Genomic DNA, 22,113 nt, shown 5'->3' on the forward strand with positions numbered 1-22,113 from the left:
CTCTTTCGTTTAAATTCTTCTTCCTTTACACTTCGACGCTCCTCGTTGATATAATGCTTATTCGAACGCTAATGTAATATAATTCTTATTCAGGTTTTTGTGTAATATAATGCTTATTCGACATTGCGGGGAATATAATTTTTATTCGATACTCCGGACAATATAATGCTTATTAGAGGTTCAGCATAATATAACACAGACCAACAGAATTAGAAAATTTTTATGGTGTGGCAAATGTCAAAGCTGTTTCTTATAGATTTTTTCATGATGAACACGAATCCATAAACGAAAAGTTTCTATCAGATCTTTTTTTTTAATACATGAACTCATGGCAAACAAGTTTTGTCTCTGCTAAATTCAGTATTTTATATATTTTTAGATCATTTTGACCATTTGGCGATTTAGCGTGACCCAAGCAAGGACCATGACTGTATTTTTTCCGTTTAATCACGACTAATTGAAAGAATCTGGATTATTGACAACAGAAAAAAACAAAGTGCAGAAATAGATTCTGTAGAACGTAAAGAGAACGATATCGCTGATTAAGGACTGGAAAAAATTTAAATTTTGCTCCAATTTTTATTGAATTTTATTACAAATATTATAAATATCATTATTATTTTTATTATTTTGATGTTTCGTTTTAATTGTTTTGCCTTATCTGTACCCATAAATATCTTTGAGTCAAATAAAAAAAAATTAATTTCACTCACTTCTTATTAGTGTATTAAATGATTTTTTGTGCAGTTTACGCACTTATTGTAAGGATAAATTAAATTAAACTTACTTAATTTCATCATAAAATTCCAGTTTATTTTCATGCAGTTATCTTTTAAAAATTCTAAAATTTTTACTGAGTTATTGTACAATAATTTTTGGAATATTATTGCAATGTTACAACGAAATATTACAGCAACATTACGAATAACATTTCCACAACATTCCACAGAAATGTTTCAGCAACTTTTAATTCATTTTCTATAAAAAATTTTTTGTAATATTTCTGGAATATTCCTTGAGTCGGACATAGCAATGTTCCTGAAACATTGTAGCAACATTTGCTTGAAATATTTCAAACATTACAATGCAACATTGCTGCAATATTGCGTCTTATGTGGGTGAATAAAACATGATGGGAAAAACTTATGACTTGATCACTTGTGACCACTTAAATAAAGCATGGAATAATAAAATAATTTACTGAAAAGAATGGTAACGCCACCACCCACTTCAGAAGCTGATGGAAGAATCAAACATACGATCATATTGGCGCTTCAATTACTCATCAACTAAAAGGATTCCTCAATTTCATTTCAGGGAGCACATGTCTAATAACCTCTAGTTTAGAACTATGCAAAAAAAGAAAAATCGATTTTTTCTAACACCAAAAGTAGACTTCCCCCTCAATATCGATTAGCTTAAAGTTGTCTCGTAATTAAAGTTGAGACGATAAAGCGAGATGCAAACACAAAACGCATTACAATGCATGGCATTTTTACGCGTTTCGCGTACGCAACAAGCGATATCTTCTCGATGAAGAGACACCAAAGGATCAGAAAAATGGACGCGCGCGTTAAGCAGCTAGTTAATCACAATAAACTATTGCACATGTATCCACAGTTGGGTTTTGTTTACATGCAACTACATTATCATTTACGTATTCTGAAACAAATTTTCTATGTATTAGAGGCGATCGAGGCGCCTCAACCCCGGGGCATTGAACTATTCAATGTATTGCCAGCCTCCATTGTGGCTTGTAGAGCCTGGTTTTTGAGAAAAAAATATTTAGTTACGCTAACGCGTCAATTTGCTGTGATGATAAAACCAAATAGCGAGCGTTTACACACATACACATGTAAACATGCGCGCGTCGCTTTGGCATGTGTCAATTCGCGCTATACCATAACTAAAAAAATTTTTTCTCGAAAACTGTAATACATACCATCTATTTCAAGGTCTTAAATTTTTCAGGACATGGTAGAGAATGTTCATGAATATTTTATTGAAATATTTTGAATTTTTTAAAAATACTTGGGTTTTCTTCTTTTAACCCTTAAAGGAACCCAAATTATCAATTACACAAAAATTTACCAAAATAACAAAAATCGGTGAGATTACTTGACGCGGAGTCGCTCAGTTAAAAATACCTTTCTGTACTTCAATTCGATAATAGATATTGCTATATAATTTTCTATATAAAAAACTATTTCAATTTAACATAAAAGTGCATAATATTTTTAAATGATCTTAATATTTAAATGTTTTTCAGTTATCATCAATGACGAAGACAATGAAGTAGCTAACAAAAGTGTAATGACTTCTTTGAAAACGCTGAAAGAAAAGTGTCCAAGTTGCGTGGGAGAAGTCTATGTGATTGAAATAGATAGTTATGATCATAATAGCACTATTGAACGACTATGTAAAAAATGGACTTCGATTCTTAAAGAAGGAAGATCAGGATCGAAAATCCCAGATTTAGTACTGGACATAACAAGAACTGGATTAGCAACAGGATCTGTCAATGCTTTTACTGCTGGCCTTGGCTTACCGACTGTTTCAGGCGAATATGGACAAAAAGGTGATCTACGGTAAGTTCTTTATTCAAATACATAAATATTCTTTAATAAATAATTTTAATAAATTTAATAAATATTAATAAATATTCTTCTTTATTCTTTCAAATAAATATTCTTTAGAGAATTTTCAAAATTCAAGAAAGAAAAATGCTTATATAAATTCATTTACACTACTTGAATAAAAATGTACTAAATTTTACTCACTGAAAAAGTTTTCTTTAATCAAAAGTAAACAAAATCAAAATAAGTTAAATTAAGCGTTTATATATAACTTTTAAGTAATGAAAAAAACGCGTCTTTAATAACTTTTATTGAATAATGGAAATATTTTTATTTAAATAAAAATATATTACGTTATTGTAGAGGAGAGTAGGGGGATGTGCACCGGGCTTTGTTTTTCGAACAAAATTATTATGTAAATTTTTTTTACTATTTTATTATATAGAACTTTTAGTACATATGTACAAACACAACTTTTATCATGATCAATTAATTAAAATTCAAAACGAAAATAGAAATTTTACTTGTTTTTCAAAAATACTGGTTTCATGACTTTTCAAAAAACGTGAGGAGTTGTTCTTCACGGTTGAAAATTCAAGAAAAAAACATACTTTTTAGAAAGTTCTTTATTTAAATTGTGAAATGTGAAAAAGTAAGATAATTTACATAAAATAAAGTAATAGATAAGATAATTAAAGATTAATTTTAGATAATTTAGATAAAATGATATTATTTTAAAAATAATTGAATTAAACTAGGTAATTTATTTCTTTTGCAGTGAATACAGATGTAAAACGTCTCATCTCACTAAAGAATAATTAATATTTAAATTACATAAAACATTCGAATTATTCATAAATAATGCGAAATAAGAATAGAGAGTGTTTATTAGAATTAAAAACTGTTAATTGAGCCTCCCAATTACATAACTCGCCCGACGCTCTGAAGGACGTCGGGTAGCAGCGAGAGAGTTATTGATGCTGACTGCTTACCCGATGACCGTCCGAGTGTCAGACGAGTTATAGAATTGGGAGGGTTCCTAACTCCATTTTCCTTACTCTTAAACGTAAAAACATGTTCACAATTAAAATAGAATTTTATTTCAAGGAGGAAAATGAGTTTTATTTTAAGATACACACTAATTTCGATTTAAATTAAAACTATCTTGATTTTTAAGACTGATTAAACTTTCGAGCAATCTTTATAGAAGATTTTATTTTTACTGTGATGTTATCCTGCTTGATATCAATCGTTTTATATTCAGAAAAGCTACTCCAAGAAATAAATCATCTCTTTGGTGAAAGAAGAGCAAAAATCGTAATTGGAAAAAATATCGAAATTAACAATTTCAAATAAATTTCAAAATTTTTATAAGTACCTGACAAGATGTAAATTATAATTACACAGGCACACAAAAAGTAAAATGTGGTTTGGCCGAGACACTACACTAGTCTATTTTCATGTATTTTTTCACGCTGAATGCAAATCTGAAGTCAGAATTATCAGATTGGCTTTTATTTTTTAGATAAACTCAAAAAACTGCTCAGAAAGAAAAATAAAATCAAAAAGTTAAAAAATTTTTTAATGTCACTGCGATAGTGTAATTCTATGTATTTTTTGTCGCGGAATCCGAATCCAAAGTCAGAATTGTTAGATTCGCTCAAATTTTTGAGATATAATTGCAAAAAAACGCAAGTTACAAAAAACTCAAAATACTCAAAATCAGTTTTTTGGAATTATCTTCAAAATTTTTGAAGCTTTGAGCCAATCTGTCAATTCTGACTTCGAATTCGGATTCATAGTGAAAAAATACATAAGAATTCACTATCGTAGTGTTTCGGCATAAAAAATTATCTTTGCCTCTAATTCAGAATTTTTATCAGTTTTTGGCGATTTTAGCTCAAAGAAATTTTTTTTTGCCGAAACACTACGATAGTGCATTTTCATGTATTTTTTCACGCTGAAACCGAATTAGAAGTCAGAATTGACAGATTGGCTCAAATTTTGAAGATAATCCCAAAAAACTGATTTTGAGTTTTTTGTTACTTGCGTTTTTTTGCAATTACATCTCAAAAATTTGAGCGAATCTAACAATTCTGACTTTGGATTCGGATTCAGCGACAAAAAATACATGGAATTACACTATCGCAGTGACATTCAAAATTTTTTTAACTTTTTGATTTTATTTTTCTTTCTGAGCAGTTTTTTGAGTTTATCTAAAAAATAAAAGCCAATCTGATAATTCTGACTTCGGATTCGGATTGAGCGTGAAAAAATACATGAAAATAGACTAGTGTAGTGTCTCGGCCAAACCACATTTTACACATTTTTTAATCCTTCATAACCCATAAATAAATGTCAAAAAACCCCAAGCATTAAAAACGATTGCTCAAAAAGTTATCGTTAAATGAAAATTAGATTTAATGCGAGTTACATCAGGATTTTCTCTATTCCTTCGATTTTAGTGAAGAAATATGTTGTTTAAATATCTAATTTTGCCTAATAAGACCATTTATTATTTTTCATACTCATGAGTAGTATTAACAAATGTAAATTAAATGTGAATTGACAATTTGGCAATTTTGTAAATTTATAATTTTGTTTATATAAAATTGTTATTAAAAATATAAAAAATGCCTATTTAATTAATTATTGATTTTTTATACCTATATTATAAAAATACATTATCTTTAAAAAAACTTATAGCAAACACAAATAATTTTTGCTTCCTCGTGGAGGAAGCTATGTAGTCCTTTCGTTTATAAAATTTTTAAAAATGGTGAAAACAAATTTTCCTCTATATAGAAACATGTTATATGAGATCCTGATCAATTGTCCGGATGTATGTATGTGTGTGTGTGTGTGTGTGTGTATGTGTGTGTGGATAGTTTTTGTGAACACGATATCTTTAACAGGTTTTAATGGAGTTGGGTAAAATTTGGTAGGCTTATTTAACACATTAATCTCTCAAAAATGACGAGAGGATTTTTAAAAATACCCAAAAAAAAAATTTTATCGTCTTTTTTCCAAAAATTTTTTTTTAATTGAAAAAATTTTTAAATCGAAAAATTTAAGGTAATATATAATATAATCGTCTTCTTTATGTCAAGATGAATCGATTGATATATATAAAGTATAGATTTGATTGAAATTTAAAGAATTAATGAAAGTTAAAAAATTAAAAATTCTCATTTTAGCTAAAAAATGATGTGTTTATTTAAATTCATGATTATATATGAAATAATTTTATTCCCTGCATTGAATGAATTGGTTGGTATATGTAAAGTATAGATTTGATTTAAAATTTGAGAATGAATAAAAATTGAAAAATCGAAAATTCATATTTTAGCTAAAAAATTTTGTGTGTTTTTAAAATTCAAGTTGATGAATAAAATAATTGTATTCCTTGCATTAAAACGAATCGATTCGTATATATAAAGTTTATGTTACACTCAAAATTAATTAAAATTTTTGTTTATTTTTCAAAAAATTTAATTAATTTAAAACATTTTTAACTCGAAATTTTTTAAATCAATCAATTGAATTGGAGAAATTCATTGCTTCCTTCACGAGGAAGCGAATTTTTTGCTTCACACAATGAGGAAGCATAATGTTTATGAAATAAACATAAAGGACCCCCTCCTTGTTTCTATGTATTACACATATTGACCCTACAGAAATTTTACCCCATATATATATATATATATATATATATATATATATATATATATATATATATATATATATATATATATATATTCATGATGCATTCCACGCCAAAGTGAAAGTCCATCTGCAATTGCATCTCCGATTTTTTTTTCTTGTAGTACTAATCGAGACAAACATCCATGAATTTTTTCAAATTTTTTTAGCAAGCCATTTTCGAGTTATGGAATTTTGAAAATTGAAGAATTTTCATGACTTTTAATTTTTCAATGCTCATAACTTTCTTAAAAATGCATCAATTTTAAAAGTCTTTTTATCAAAATGTGTGTTTTTAAACGTATTTTTGAAAAAAAATCGAAATTTAAAAACAAAAATTTTTTTTAATTTATGAAAAATTTAAACAGTGAATTTTTAAAGACTTGTAACTTTTAAACAAAAAAAGAAAAAAAATTTGTCCTATATGTTTTCGAAAGGTTTTTTCCTGCTCTTTCAAAAGGTGCAAAAATATTTTTAAAAAATTAAAATTTTGACCCTTTTTTGAAAATTAGACTTTTTATCGAATTTTATTTTTAAGTTTCGTTCTTTTTTTTACGCCAAATTTTACACAAAATTGCATTCCTTACATAGAAACTAATTGATTGATCTATATATTTTACCTAAATTTATAAAGTTAATCGTTATTTTTAACGTCAACAAAACGTAAATAAATTCGAAATAAATTATTCGAAACAACTTAAGAAAAAGAAAAATTTAAGAAACTAGGTGTTCATTTTTCATGACCATTTAGCTTCCTCATCATGATACACTTATATTCAAGATTAAAAGAAGGATTACAACTAAAATAGCGATCAATTTTATAAATATTAGTAAAATGTAAATTTTGTATACCTCAATCGATTTGTTTTTATGCCAGGAATATAATTTTGACAAGAATTAATTAAAATTTTTATATCAGAAAAAGTTATTTCAAAAAATACAAAAAACGATTATTTAAAAAAAATTTTAAACAAGGAGGGGGTCCTTTATGTTTATTTCATAAACATTATGCTTCCTCATTGTGTGAAGCAAAAAATTCGCTTCCTCGTGAAGGAAGCAATGAATTTGTCCAATTCAATTGATTGATTTAAAAAATTTCGAGTTAAAAATGTTTTAAATTAATTAAATTTTTTGAAAAATAAAGAAAATTTTAATTAATTTTGAGTGTAACATAAACTTTATATATACGAATCGATTCGTTTTAATGCAAGGAATACAATTATTTTATTCATCAACTTGAATTTAAAAAAAACACAAAATTTTTTAGCTAAAATATGAATTTTCGATTTTTCAATTTTTATTAATTCTCAAATTTTAAATCAAATCTATACTTTATATATACCAACCAATTCGTTTCAATGCAGGGAATAAAATTATTTCATATATAAACATGAATTTAAATAAACACATCATTTTTTAGCTAAAATGAGAATTTTTGATTTTTTAACTTTCTTTAATTCTTTAATTTTCAATCAAATCTATACTTTATATATATCAATCGATTCATCTTGACATAAAGAAGACGATTATATTATATATTACCTTAAATTTTTCGATTTAAAAATTTTTTCAATTAAAAAAAAATTTTTGGAAAAAAGACGATAAATTTTTTTTTTTGGGGTATTTTTAAAAATCCTCTCGTCATTTTTGAGAGATTAATGTGTTAAATAAGCCTACCAAATTTTATCCAAATCCATTAAAACCTGTTAAAGATATCGTGTTCACAAAAACGATCCACACACACATACACACACACACACACACACATACACACACACATACATACATCCGGACAATTGATCAGGATCTCATATAACATGTTTCTATATAGAGGAAAATTTGTTTTCACCATTTTTAAAAAGTTTATAAACGAAAGGACTACATAGCTTCCTCCACGAGGAAGCAAAATGGTTTAATCTATGGATTTCAGTAAAATATGAACTTTATATAGGTTAATCAACTCGTTTTAATGTAAGAAATAAGTTTTTTTTACTAAACAAAAGTAAATTTACAAAGAAAAAAATATTTTGAAAAAAATTTTTTTTAAAGGTCATATAGGGCTCGTTAGATGTAAAATTACGTTTATAAACATTAATAAATTAATTAATTAATATCTCGAAAACAAAGAAAAACGTTATTCTAGTTTTTTTGGTTTTGAAAATTTATATCTTAAGCTTCATTTTGAGGGTAAAAGAAAAGAAAAAAAAGTGCCTTTTTGAAGGAAAAAATCAAAAAAAATTTTTGATTTTCAAAGAAAGTGGTAAATTTTAAATTAAAAAAAAAAATTTTTCACCATTCGAAAGAGCACAAAAAAACCTTTTAAAAACATATAAACTGAAAAAATTTTAGTGCACCGGTTGTACTGGTTAGTTTAAAAATTTTTGTACTTTAAAAACGGACATCAGTTATCCCGGTTTAGTGCAACCTATTTCCCCTATAGTGCTTCTGACGCACCAAATCAGGATAACAGTTGCCCTCAACCCATAGTACAACAGTTCTACCGTAGATTGCGCATCTGATACACAAAAAAATTTTCAGTGTAGGACAAAATTTTTTCCATCCATTTATATGGAAGTTACGATTTTTTAAAAAAATCCACTGTTCACATTTGACAAAAAACTTGAACCCCCTCCCCCTCTACAGTTTTGCATAAAACTTAATAATAATTTGTGCAAATTTCAGCCCGATCCGAAAACCTTCAATTTTAAAGTTGGATCACTTCAGAAATTTTGCCTCATATATATTATTTATTATTCATAAATAAACCCTGTGGGCAAAAAACCATGTTCGTTCTTAAAACGTTTTTAGAACGAACATGGTTTTTTGCCCACAGGGAATTAATGTAAATTTAATTGATTTAATATATTGAATTAAAATTAAATACTTACTACAGGAAAATCGATTGATGGCTTATCAAAAATAAGAAGAGAACGAAATTGATTTGCTCTCCAAATGTCATAATGACTGTCAAAAACAGCAATTGGTCCTGCTTTGTTATGAAAAATTTGAGAAATTAAATCCTTACTTAACAAATAAAATGCAATTTCATCAACTTCATTTTCTGAAAAAGAATTTTAATATAAGTACAATATGATAAATCCAGATCCAACATAATCTCAAAAAAAATGTTAAACAGGCTTTTGTCCAATTGTATTTTACAAAATAAACTTTAATAAAAAAATGTAAACTTCATTTAAAATATCAATTTTTAAAAAATAATTTGATTTATAACAAAATATAATTAGAAATATATTTCGATGTAAGTGCAAAAGCATGGGGTACAAAATCATAGAATTTAATTTTGGAAAAGACAAATTTTTCTACTTTATAAGTTTAATTTGATTTGACTAATATTAAAAGGAAAAGAAATAAATTCTACTCTTTTAACTGACGCTTCACAAAATCGTCCATCTTTGAAAACTGCTTTTGCCGGCTGCTACGCGGAGACACGCATGTCACATACACCAATAAAATTCGGCGCACCCACGGATAGATATTGGAAATCGTTTAAAGTTGTATAGGTAGAATAAAGATAGAGCCTTATTGCAGTAAAATGAATATAAAAATCTCTGTTTTAAGAAAATAAATAGTAGAAATTCGTTATTGGCATGTTTAATTCGGATGCATATACTCTGCCTGTACTAAAATTACAGTAAATATGTTTACTGAATATAATGTTTATTTTAACTTTTCCCCAATATATTGTTAAATCAAACATAACGTGTCTAACATATTAGGTTTCATGTGTTTCTTATTTAAGAGTAATGCAGCAACAATATATAAGGATAGAAATGGTAAGTTATATTGCAGATTTACAAACAAATTATCAACCATAATCATATAGTCACGATGAATATAATATTTCTTGCAGTGTAGTACATAAAACCAAAAATAATTAGTTTCTGTAGCTCAAAATCTAGAGAATCCATTTTTAAAAATATCCACTTTTCACAAATTGGCAACGATTTGAAAATAAAGATAGGGGAGAGTGGGTTAAAACCTGGTAATTTTTTTTTGTAATTCTCGGTTTACAAAGAATTTATAAATCAAATGAGTTCAAGTCTCGTTGAAAATTCTTACTTGACTATTAGAGAATGAGAAAATAAGGTCGATGGCATGAAAAGTTTTTTGATCCATTTAAACCAAGTTTTTCAAAAAATGCAAAGTGATAGTATACTATCATGAAAATATGTAAATCATGGAATATTCTTTAACTTTTTATTCAATTATTATTATATAACACTTACATTATAGTAAATAATTAATATTCAATTTTAATCAAAATTAATTAATTTACTTTCGATAAAAAGTGGATTGATCTTAAATTTAAAAGTTGCATAAAATGTAATAAATAAATTTTTATATACCGGTTATATCATTAAAAGGATGTAAGGTTGTAATATAAAACATATATGTAAAGGGTGGCACAAATGGAAATACCTATGATGGAAAACTAGGGGTACCCGATTTTGTTACTTTATTTAATGTAAATTATCTTACGTTTTTACATTTCATAATTTAAATAAATAATATTCTAAAAAATATGTTTTTTCTTCAATTTTCAACGGTGGAGCACAACCACGTTTTTTGAAAAGTCATGAAACCAGTATTTTCGAAAAACAAACAAAATTTCTATTTCCGTTTTGAACTTTAAAGTTGTGTTTTATGTGTAATAAAAGTTCTATATAATAGAATAGTCAACAAAAATTTATAGAATAGTTTTGATCGAAAAACCAAACCCGGTGCACAAATCCTCAGTCCCCAGTCTCCTCGACAATATATGTAAGCTTTTTCTCACTCATATTCCGCTTCTACAATTTGAAAATAATTGTCTTTTTTACTTTAGATATCGATTTGTATCCAACGGGAAATTATTATATTACCCCTTAACAATAAAGAAAAAAATTGTTGTAAAATTTTAGCATCTATTTAAGGTTATAACAAAACCATCATTTTAATAAAATATTTTAATTTTTAAATTTGATAGTGGATGGAGAGATCTTGAACCAGAAGAAAGTAAATATTTGATACAAGTTATGCCGCCAGCTGATCTCGTACCAGATATTATAAGACAATTGTGCGAACGATCAATAGACAATAGAGGAATAAATAATAGGTCAATTGACAATGCAATGATTCTTTACAACGACGATTTTATGGTTGATCATAAGTACAAAAGTCTCCTGCTAAATATTCCAACACGTCATGTAATGGTGAACATTAAAGAAAGTAAAATATTATATAAAGAAATAGTAAAACTCAGAGATTTGGACATTGTTCATTTTTTCATTTTGGGCAATAATGAAACAATTTGCACGGCTTTAAAAATCGCTGAATTGCAAAACTACACTGGACAATTTTACTCATGGTATATGATAACGCTTGATGATTTTAAACCAGTCTGCGAAGGAAACAATATCACGATAATGTTCATTAAACCGGTAATCAGTGAATCACAATTAGATAGACTTAATTCGCTGAATCTGACAAAGCCACTGATAACCTCTGCTTTTTACTATGACTTGACACAAATTGCAGTTTTTGGAATGAAAGCTGCTATTGATAATGGAGAGTGGCCAGACACACGGGAACAAATAACCTGTGATGAGCACGATAGTATGAAAATTTTTAAAAATGTTCTTTGATTGTTTCCGATTTTCTTTTTGCATTTAAAATTTTTATTCTGCTTCATTTTTTTATTTTGTTTTATGATTTTTCTACATATCTTATCTTCCATTTTTTAAGTTATACAGTGTGACACTAGAAAGTTGATATTACTCATACCTACTACCTGAAATTGTCAGTTTTGAAAAACTTAAAAAATGGTGGGAAGTGTTCCTAGTTGTGCAACAGTTTTTGTTTTTTAATATAACTTTTAATTGGATAATACAATTTTTATGGTTGAAGTTTCATTGTAAAGCTAGTACAAATACCTAACTTTTGCCTAAAAAGTAGATTGATTTTATTAAAAATAGAAAATTTAGGACAGAATAAAATTTGTCCCCAGTTATCGAAAAAATGTAAAAATATGAAGTAAAAAAATATAATATTATATTTAATGTAATATAAAACATAATAGGTATAATATTTTTTTGCAACGATTTTAAATGATTATTAATGATGCATAAAAATAAAAAAATTTAACAGCAAAATTAATGATAAATTTACAAATGTTAGTTATCAATTTTTCAAGATTAACAACTTAGGTTCGGTCCGATTAAATGTATTTTAACTTTGCAGAACACTTTGTTATATATATATTTTTTTACTTAACATTGAAAAAGACACTTTTTTATAAAATTATAAAAACTGTAATTGAAATTAAAAAATTTTCTGGAAACTTTAAATTAAATAATTTATTTTTACAGGTACAAATACACCAAAAAGAGATCTAAGTCTTTTACCGTTATTGATAAATGTGACAAGGAGTGAAAAATTCACACCAACGTATGCACATTTTATTTGGGGTAATGAGAACGGAGAACACAAAATGGAATTTAATATGACCGCCAAAATAACAAAAATACTGAATAAAACGATTGCAAAGAACGAGTTAGTCGCCACGTGGTCACTTGCTCAGAATGGGAATTTCGAAGTAAGTAATTTTGAAAATTACATCTACACTGACAAGGAACACTACCAAGGTGTACCACACCGATTTCGCTCATCTGGTGATATGTTGTAGTTCTTTGAAAAATATTCGACACGTATTCCATGAAAAAAATATCTCAGGTGGTAACTACCACCTTATTATATAAATATTAAAACTTTTTTAAATGCATTAAATGACATAATTTATTCCTTTATTTTATTGTATTATAACAGAAATAACCTGAAATTTGTGAAATTATGCAATGCCTTTGCAATCTTACCCCTTGATGGGGGTAAACTACGCCATCTCTCTTCTTTATTTGAAAGACTTTTTGAACACGCAAGAGTTTAATCACTTTTTTTCCATTGGAGTGAAAAAGAGGAAAAAATAAGTAAAAATTTGCAACATTGAGCAATGTCTAAAACATATTACCTTAATATAGAGGGGTAACTACCCCTCTTCATACATAAAACACTAGCTAAACTCATTTCGTTTCGCTCTTGCTGTAAAAATCAATAGAAATTGACAGAAATATGAAGGAATCAACAATTCCAAGCAATTGCACTCCTTCATGGGGGTGAACTACCCCTTTTTACATAAGGCTAATTTTTTTATTATTGTTTTTATTTAATTATATATGAACGTTTAATTACACAGGAACACAAAAAAAGATGTCTGTGTCTTGAACTAGACATACCATTCCTATAGTATTTTTTCCCGCTGAAAACGAGTATGAAGTCAGAATTGCTCCATCACCCTCTAATTTTTTTTAAATCGAAAAAAACCACCCTTAACCGGACAAATTCAAACTTAGGGTATAAAAAAAATAAATAACAGATTTTTTTATTAATGATTAATGATTTTATTTCTAATAGTACTATATTTTATATAATTTGACTAGATGTTGTCACTACGCGATAACGTAAATAAAATTATAATATACGGGATCCGCCATTATGAATTTTGAAAAACTGACCTCAGATTCGTAATCAGCGACCCTGAAAACCCCCGAGTACTCATTTTGGAGTACTTAGCTCTAATTACTAAAATTTTGTCCACCATATTGGATCCGCCTTTTTGAATTTTGAAAAACTGACCTCCAATTCGTAATCAGCGACCCCGAAAACCCCCGAGTACTCATTTTGGTGAGCTTCGCTTAACTTAGTTTTATTCAAAACTGATATAGATCAAAATCACTTGAAAATATACTAAAAGTGAAAAAGTACTTTGTTCAATAAATCAAGTATAGAATTGTTATTTTTTATCCGATCTAGGTCTTTAAAAGCTTCAAAGTTTCGTAATTAAATATATTATTAATAAAAAATTTAAAACTTGCCTTTTTTTGATTGTTTGACTTTGAAAAAATTAGCGAAAGTTAAACGAATGTCTAAAAATCATTAAAATTTGCTTGAAATTTGAACTTTGATAGACTGTAACTCTGACAATCTTGAATGGATTTTATTGGTTGACCAATGGTTTGAAAGGTAATTTAATTATCTTTCAAATAGTGATTTATTTTTTACATTTGGATGAACTGCTTTCTCTACCGGTGACTTTAAGTGACTTCACACCTCGAAAATGCATAATTTGCTGTTACCAAAAAATTGCACGAGGGAAAAAAATTTTAAATATGATTTTCTTACTCAAAAAACACGTATTAATCGAAAAAAAATGTTTTGTTCGAGTGACAATTTCACTGTAAACCTGTGTTATAGGTAAAGAAAATTTTATTTGTACTTGTTTTCGATTTATCTCCCAACGAAATAGCTAAGTTTGAATTTGTACGACAAGGATGGTTTTTTTCGTTTTAAAAAAAATCTGAGGGTGCTAGATCAGTTATGAATTTATTTTTGAGTTAGTGGAGCAAAAATAATGTAAAGTGTAAGGTTCTGTTTATTAAAAAAACTGTTATTTAATTTTTTTATTGTCCTAAGTTGAATTTGTCCGATTAAGGGTGGTTTTTCCAATTTAAAAAAAATCCAGAGGGTTCTGGATCAGTTCTGGCTTTTTTGTGTTATTCTAACAATAATATGTAGGTGTAAGGTTCTGTTTATTAAAAAAACTGTTATTTAATTATTTTATTTTATAAGTTCAAATTTGTCCGATTAAGGGTGGTTTTTTCAATTTAAAAAAAATCAGAGGGTTCTGGATCAGTTATGGCATTGTTTTTGTGTTAGTGGACCAAAAACACGTAGGTATAAGGTTCTGTTTATTAAAAAAACATTTGGGTCAATCCATTATATTTCGACTGAAGTCGTCGCTGACTAATTTTTAAAAATTATAATACTTTGCAGGAATGATTTTGAAGATATCAAGATCACGAAATGAAAAGAATTTTATTAAAATTTTAATTATTTATTGCAAAATATGAATTTAAAGTATATGAGGTGCAGAAAACTGTCAATTTTTTAGCCATTAGAAAATATGCAAAAATACGTAGAATTTACCATAAAAATAAAAATTTTTTTTTGTAATTTACTAAGAATGAATAAATTTATCATTATCAATTGATGTAATTATTTAGATATGTGAAATAATATATAAAATATGATTTTCAAGTTCGCCTGTCAAATAACCTAAATTTGCAAGTTTCATCTATTAATTGTGAGAAAGAGAAGTCATTAAATTGAAAAAAACCTTACCAAATATAAAGTACCTGTGACTAACTTTTAGTTTTTCTTAGCACTTTTTTCCTTTTTTCTTCATAAATGTGAAATAAAAAGCAATAAAAATTGGCACTTTGCTTATTTTCACTATTTTCAAATGTAAATAACTTTCTTGGAGAAAACTGAAAAATTACAAAACTTGGGCAATATCTAATTGATCACTAAATACACACACTGGAAAAAAATTCGCTTTGGTCCCGAAGATACTTTTTGAGATAATTAAGTTTAAACTTTTCACAATTTTTATCAGGTTAATACATGTAGTTTTTTAAGGACGAAGTTAGGAATACTATAGGAAATACTATAGGAATGATATGTCTAGTTCAAGAAACAAACAACTTTTTTTTGTGTGCCTGTGCTAATGATGACATGTGTACGTCCGCATGAAAATGGTCCACTTTTTCAATTTAATTTTAGGAGATAATCGCAATTTTCTAAAAACGTTTTGGTTTTTTTTTCATTGAAAAACATATTACAGCATGTCTTGCATCGAAATTTGTATTTTTCATAACTTTTTCATAATTAAAAACTCGAAATAATGTTATTTTAAAATCTTAACTATTTGATCTAAATACGGTCATATTATTTGAACAATTTATTCACTCATAATTTTATTTTGCGAATACCAATTTTCTTAAAAGTCAAATTACACAACCACACAAAAAAGTGCCTGAGTTGGGAGATCAAAGTACCCTACCCCCATGTATTTTGGGCCACTGAATACGAATATAAAGTCCGTTTTACTCCTGCACGTGTACATATCTTTCTAACCTCAAAAAACATTTCACATTTTTGGTGGTATACGATTTTTTTTTAAATTGATAAATTTATATGAAACTGAGTATTTAGGGGTTTTTAAGGTAGCTGATTACGAATCTGAAGTCAAATTTAAAAAATTCAAAATGGTGGATTCAGTATGGCGGACAAATTTTTTGAAAATTAATGATTTTTTAGAAATTTTTTTAAAAATTGTTGGATTTTTATGAATTTTTTTATTTGGGGGTTTTAGGGGCCACTCATTACGAATCTGAAGTTATCTTTTCAAAATTCAAAATGTCGGATTCAATATGTCGGACGAAAAAATAAAAATCATTTGGATCGGCATGAAAATTGTTACTCAGGGGTTTTTGGTGTCGCTGATTAAGAATCTAAAGTCAGTTTTTCCAAATTCAAAATGGCGTATCCAATATGGAAGACGAATTTTTAAAAAATTGTTGAATTTTTATGAAACTTGAAATAAACTCAACCTGGGCCGTCGGCATTACCATTACCCGATGAGGTTGAGTTTATTTCAAGTTTCATAAAAATCTAACAATTTTTTAAGAATTCGTCCTTCATATTGGATCCGCGATTTTGAAATTTAAAAAACTGACTTCAAATTCTTTATCAGCGACCCAAAAACCCCCGAGTAACAATTTTCAAGTCGATCCAAATGACTTTCATTTTTTCGTTCACCATATTAGATTCGCCATTTTGAATTTTCATAATCTGATATCAGATTCGTAATCAACGACCTCAAAAACCCCTGAACACCAAGTTTCATATAAATACCTCAATTTAAAAAAAATCGTATACCACCAAAAATGTGAAATGTTTTTTGAGGTTAGGAAGAAACGTACACGTGCTTCATCTTTTGATATTGCCTTGATTGGTTCGGTCATCTTCTGATCTTGCCTTTATTGGATGGATCTTCTTCTCATCTTCCCTTGATTGGTTGGGTCATCTTCTGATCTTGCCTTGATTGGTTGGATCTTCTTCTCATCTTCCCTTGATTGGTTGGGTCATCTTCTAATCTTGTTTTGATTGGTTGGATCTTCTTCTCATCTCCTCTTGATTGGTTGGGTCATCTTCTAATCTTGCCTTGATTGGTTGGATCTTCTTCTCATCTTGTCTTGATTGGTTGGGTCATCTTCTGATCTTGCCTTGATTGGTTGGGTCATCGTCCGATCTTATCTTGATTGGTTGCGCTTCGAAAATCCAGAAATTACGCCTAAATTCAGGTTTCCCGGTAGTCTATAGGTTAATTAACTTATAGTTGAATTGCCTTTTCATATCTATATGTCAAAATGATTAAATTCAAAATCGCATATCCCAACTTTTCTAAAAAATTGTAGAATAATTTTAACAGCAGATATTAAAGCTATGAATTAGTAATATACGATAAGCTGGCATAAAAAGTTCAAAACATTTTTTTGCGCTTTAAAAATAATAATGTAAAAAATGTCAACTTTTAATCATTAAAGCTAAAATTACAATAAACATTGATTTAATAGACTATTTTGCTTGTTATATTTGTTTTATATCAGCTATAGGGAAGGATGGGGCACGAATAGTCAGGTAAGACGTTTTCGAATTTAGCGACCAAACCTGAATTTGTATCTGCAAACGAGTAGTATTTTTGAAAAGCCTGGTTATTTGCCTATTATTTTGTTTTAGATTATTTTGCTCTAGAGGGCAATCCCTATCAAATACGAATAAAAAAGTAAAAAAGTATAAAACTATTCTTGCCCCAGTACCGGGGCAAGGATAGTTAAAAGAATCCGAATGCTAAAAATGTCATAGAAAATCAGCAAATTTTCGTTTTCTTTATTTTATTGGATTTAGACTATTCAATATTAATATATCAAGTATTAACAACATGTTTTGAACATTTTCTAAGGTTTAACTAATTTTCTTCAGATGATCACCAACTTCTTGGTCAATATTTTGTTTTCCGTATATAATTATGCACTATCATGTATATCAACCTAAAAAGAACAATTAAACATCTTTTTATAATTTGCACTCGCATTAGCAGGATTTTATGGAGCCGTAATTGCTCCAACTATCCTTGCCTCATGAACCTATATTTCAGTTTTTTTTTAAATTTTAAGGAACGACGTGAATTAATTTGAAAATAAATACGATATTCGTGTTCAGCAGGAAATTCCACTCTAGAAAACACTTACGTAAATAAATATTCGGAAGCACTAATGTAGAAAACAATATGATAAACACTACATTGACTTTTTAACAAAACAAACTTTTTACAATAATAAACTCCTGATTTCGCAAATGGTGTCAGATTAACTTCCAATTTTTACTATCATCTATTGGTGTTAAAACGCCATCCTCCCCAAGTGTATACACCATTTTGAATTTCTGAAAAAGAAGTTCAAATTCGTAATCAGTGACCTCAAGAACCTCTGAAAAACCAGTTTCCAGACAATCTGATTAATTTAAAAAAAATTTAAGACGCCATTTTGGGTCCGCCTTTTTGTTTTTTTTCAAAACTGTTTGCAAATTCGAAATCAGTTACCTCAATAACCTCCTTAAGCAAGGTTTTGCCGTAATCGTTTGTCTAATTCATAAAATAATTTAATTCACCCCCAAGAATTGATAAGGGTGATTTGCACCCCTAAAACTGTTTAATGTCTGATATAAAAAATACGTGTTAAATGTTTTTCATCGAACTACGTTTATGCGCAGTATTAATAAAATCGGCTTATGAGTGTTAGTGTATTATTGTTACTTGTTAGTGAATGCATTTGCTTCTTTCATCAACAACCAGTAATTTTATTTCTTAATATTGATTACGACTATTTTGTTATTAATTCACAGAGTGAAATAATAAAGAACGCCGAAATACAAAATCACACAGCAAAATTGAGTTACCGAATAGTAACCGTCATTCAGAAACCATTCATAATGTACGATAAAAAAAAAGGATGGACAGGATACTGTATTGACCTTCTGCACTATATCAGGAATACATCAGGTATTGATTTTGAGTACACAATTGAAGAAGTTGCTGACAAAGAATATGGGAACATGAATGAAAATGGTGAATGGAATGGAATGATCAAAGAGCTCATAGACAAGAAAGCTGACATTGCTTTGGGTACATTAGCAGTGATGGCTGAAAGAGAAAATGTTGTTGACTATACGGTTCCATACTATGATCTCGTTGGTGTAACGGTCATGATGCTCAAACCAAGAATCAGATCCTCACTCTTTAAATTCATTACTGTTTTAGAGGGTGATGTCTGGCTTTGTATAATGGCCGCATACCTTTTTACGAGCTGCTTGCTGTGGATATTTGATAGATTCTCGCCTTACAGTTTTCAGAACAATCGAGAAAAGTACAAGGACAGTCATGAGAAACGGATATTTACATTCAAAGAGTGTCTCTGGTTTAGCTTGACTTCGTTGACACCTCAAGGTGGAGGTGAAGCTCCGAGGACTCTTCCTAGCAAAGTTATCACAGGTGTTTGGTGGATTTTTGGATTTGTCATTGTTGCTTCTTATACCGCAAATCTTGCTGCATTTCTCACAGTTTCAAGATTAGAGGTACCAATCGAATCACTCGATCAATTGGCTGCGCAGTATAAAGTTCAGTATTCTGCTATTGAGAATTCCAGTGCTCACACTTATTTTCGCAGGATGGCTGACATTGAGCAGCGATTTTATCAGTAAGTTAATCTTTTACAAGATTTTACATTTCACCTTTAACCTTCCGTTGTCACTCGCTTAATTTAATTTAGGACAAAATGTTTGTCAAATAAAATACATTTTTGTACAATTTCAAAATCTGATGCCAGATTTGTAATTACGGACTTTAAAAATTTGTGAGTGGAATGTTTCAAATAAATTAGGTCAATTTTTACAAAAGCTTTGATCAAATTGAATTAGTTGTACATGCATTAACCACTTTAAAAAAATTTTATCTTGACAAAATTACGTCTTTGAAAAATTTTCATTTTACATCATATTTTGTTATCAAAATTATTTTTTTACAATTCAGTGTTTGGAAAACTATAACACTCAATGACAGTCTTACTATTAGAGAAAGATCAGATTTTGCTGTTTGGGATTATCCAATAAGCGATAAATATACAAAGATGTATGAGGCAATGAAAGAAGCTGGGTTTGCAAAAAATCTTCAAGAAGCAGTAGACAGAGTAAGAAGAGTTCAAACGACTAATGAATTCGCTTTTATTGGGGATGCAACTGACATTAAGTACTTGACAATTACGAATTGTGATTTGAAACAAGTTGGAGAAGAATTCTCGAGAAAACCATACGCTATCGCTGTTCAACAAGGATCACCACTAAAAGATCAATTCAACAATGCGTAAGTTTTTTCAGTTATTAGAAGTATGCATGAAGGATTATCCCTAAAATTACACTGTCAGAAATTAACGTTTCTATTTTTTATCTCATTTGCAAACTCGTGAAAGGATTAATAGAATTTCACTTGACTATTATCTGAGAGTTGTTGAGATCATATTTTTAAAAGTTCCAGTTTACGGTGCGCCTGAGTGAATTATAAAAAAATTTAGGTAATTAAAATTTCGAAGCTTTTGTTTCTATGTATAGTAACAGGATGAAGAAAAAATCCACTTGTCCGAATTATAAGAAGTCTGGGAACCACCGTGAAAAACGTTTAAAATTATGTCTGCTTTGTTACAAAAAAAGTAAAAAAAATGCTTATAATTCAAAATAAAATTCAAACGAAACTAAAAATATTGCTGGATCAATTTGATTTTTCTGATGAAAATTTTCCTGGTATGATATGTTTTGCCTGCGATTTGTCTGTGGATATGGCCCTAAAATTAAAAAACGGTTTAATGTTCCTGATTATAGTAAATTTACACCAATAAAAGAAAGAACGCGTTCATCAACAACTTCATTTGAATTTGACATTGAATTATAAGCATTTTTTTTTTACTTTCTTTGCAGCAAGACAGACATAATTTTAAATGGTTTTCACTGTGGTTCCCAGACTTCTAATAATTCGGAAGGATCACCCTAAAAAAATTAATTATATAAATTAATAGTCTATCTTAAACAACTATAGTTTGATGTATTACCCAGTAAACTTACTTTTATTTTTTTGTATTTATTTTTATTAATCAATAATCTTGTGAATGTCTTAAAAATTAATACTGTAGTATAATGAAATAAACATTTTTTTTTGTCAAATTTAATTTTTTAATCAAAACTAGTTTTTAAAGGAGGAGAAAGTAGCTACGTAAAGTACGTAACTCTCAGAGACAAATGCGCATGCGCGCATTTGTGCGCGCTTATTTCAAATGTTTTTCTTCCTCAAAATATTCAAATAATTATTTGTTATTATAAATTTATTGAATTATGCATTTTTTCTATTAAAAGATTTTTAGACCCGATTAAAAATCAGATTTAACATTTTTCTATTCGGTATAAAATCTTTTAAAACTTTAAAATATCACATTTTAGATAGGTATTGTATGTATATAATTGAGGTTATGCATAATAGTAATTTTCTTGATTCTGCTACAATAAATGAAAATTAAAAGCGAAACAAAAATTTGAATAATAAATTATAAATAAAATTATACTTGTTATTGCAGTATTAAATTAAACTATTATTAAATAATTACCTGCATTTGTAGAAATCTATCAGTTCGTCTTCTGCTGCATGTCTCTATATACATTCTGAGCAATTGCGCATGTCCCGTACCTAACTTACGTATCTTGCTTGCGCGACTTGTGCTTTGACGAACTTAACCGCACGAACTTACCCGACATTAATAGTTTAAACATTTTATTACTTATT

The 22,113-nt window shown here is 28.2% G+C and overlaps 1 protein-coding gene across 1 annotated transcript in view; it reads left to right on the forward strand.

The window, feature by feature from the left end:
- The first annotated feature begins 1,560 nt into the window (after positions 1–1,560).
- The window catches only part of LOC127286083 (ionotropic receptor 25a-like), a 35,050-nt gene continuing 14,497 nt past the window's right edge, over positions 1,561–22,113 (forward strand). The window contains exons 1-6 of the mRNA XM_051312378.1: positions 1,561–1,756; positions 2,270–2,588; positions 11,266–11,894; positions 12,647–12,873; positions 19,137–19,987; positions 20,320–20,649. Of these exons, the coding sequence (XP_051168335.1) occupies positions 1,561–1,756; positions 2,270–2,588; positions 11,266–11,894; positions 12,647–12,873; positions 19,137–19,987; positions 20,320–20,649 (2,552 nt within the window). The remainder of the gene's footprint in view (positions 1,757–2,269; positions 2,589–11,265; positions 11,895–12,646; positions 12,874–19,136; positions 19,988–20,319; positions 20,650–22,113) is intronic.

This window comes from Leptopilina boulardi, unplaced genomic scaffold, assembly GCF_019393585.1.
Source record: "Leptopilina boulardi isolate dan_hultmark-lab unplaced genomic scaffold, ZJU_Lbou_2.1 LbouV2_347, whole genome shotgun sequence".
In the NCBI taxonomy this organism is placed as follows: domain Eukaryota; kingdom Metazoa; phylum Arthropoda; class Insecta; order Hymenoptera; family Figitidae; genus Leptopilina; species Leptopilina boulardi.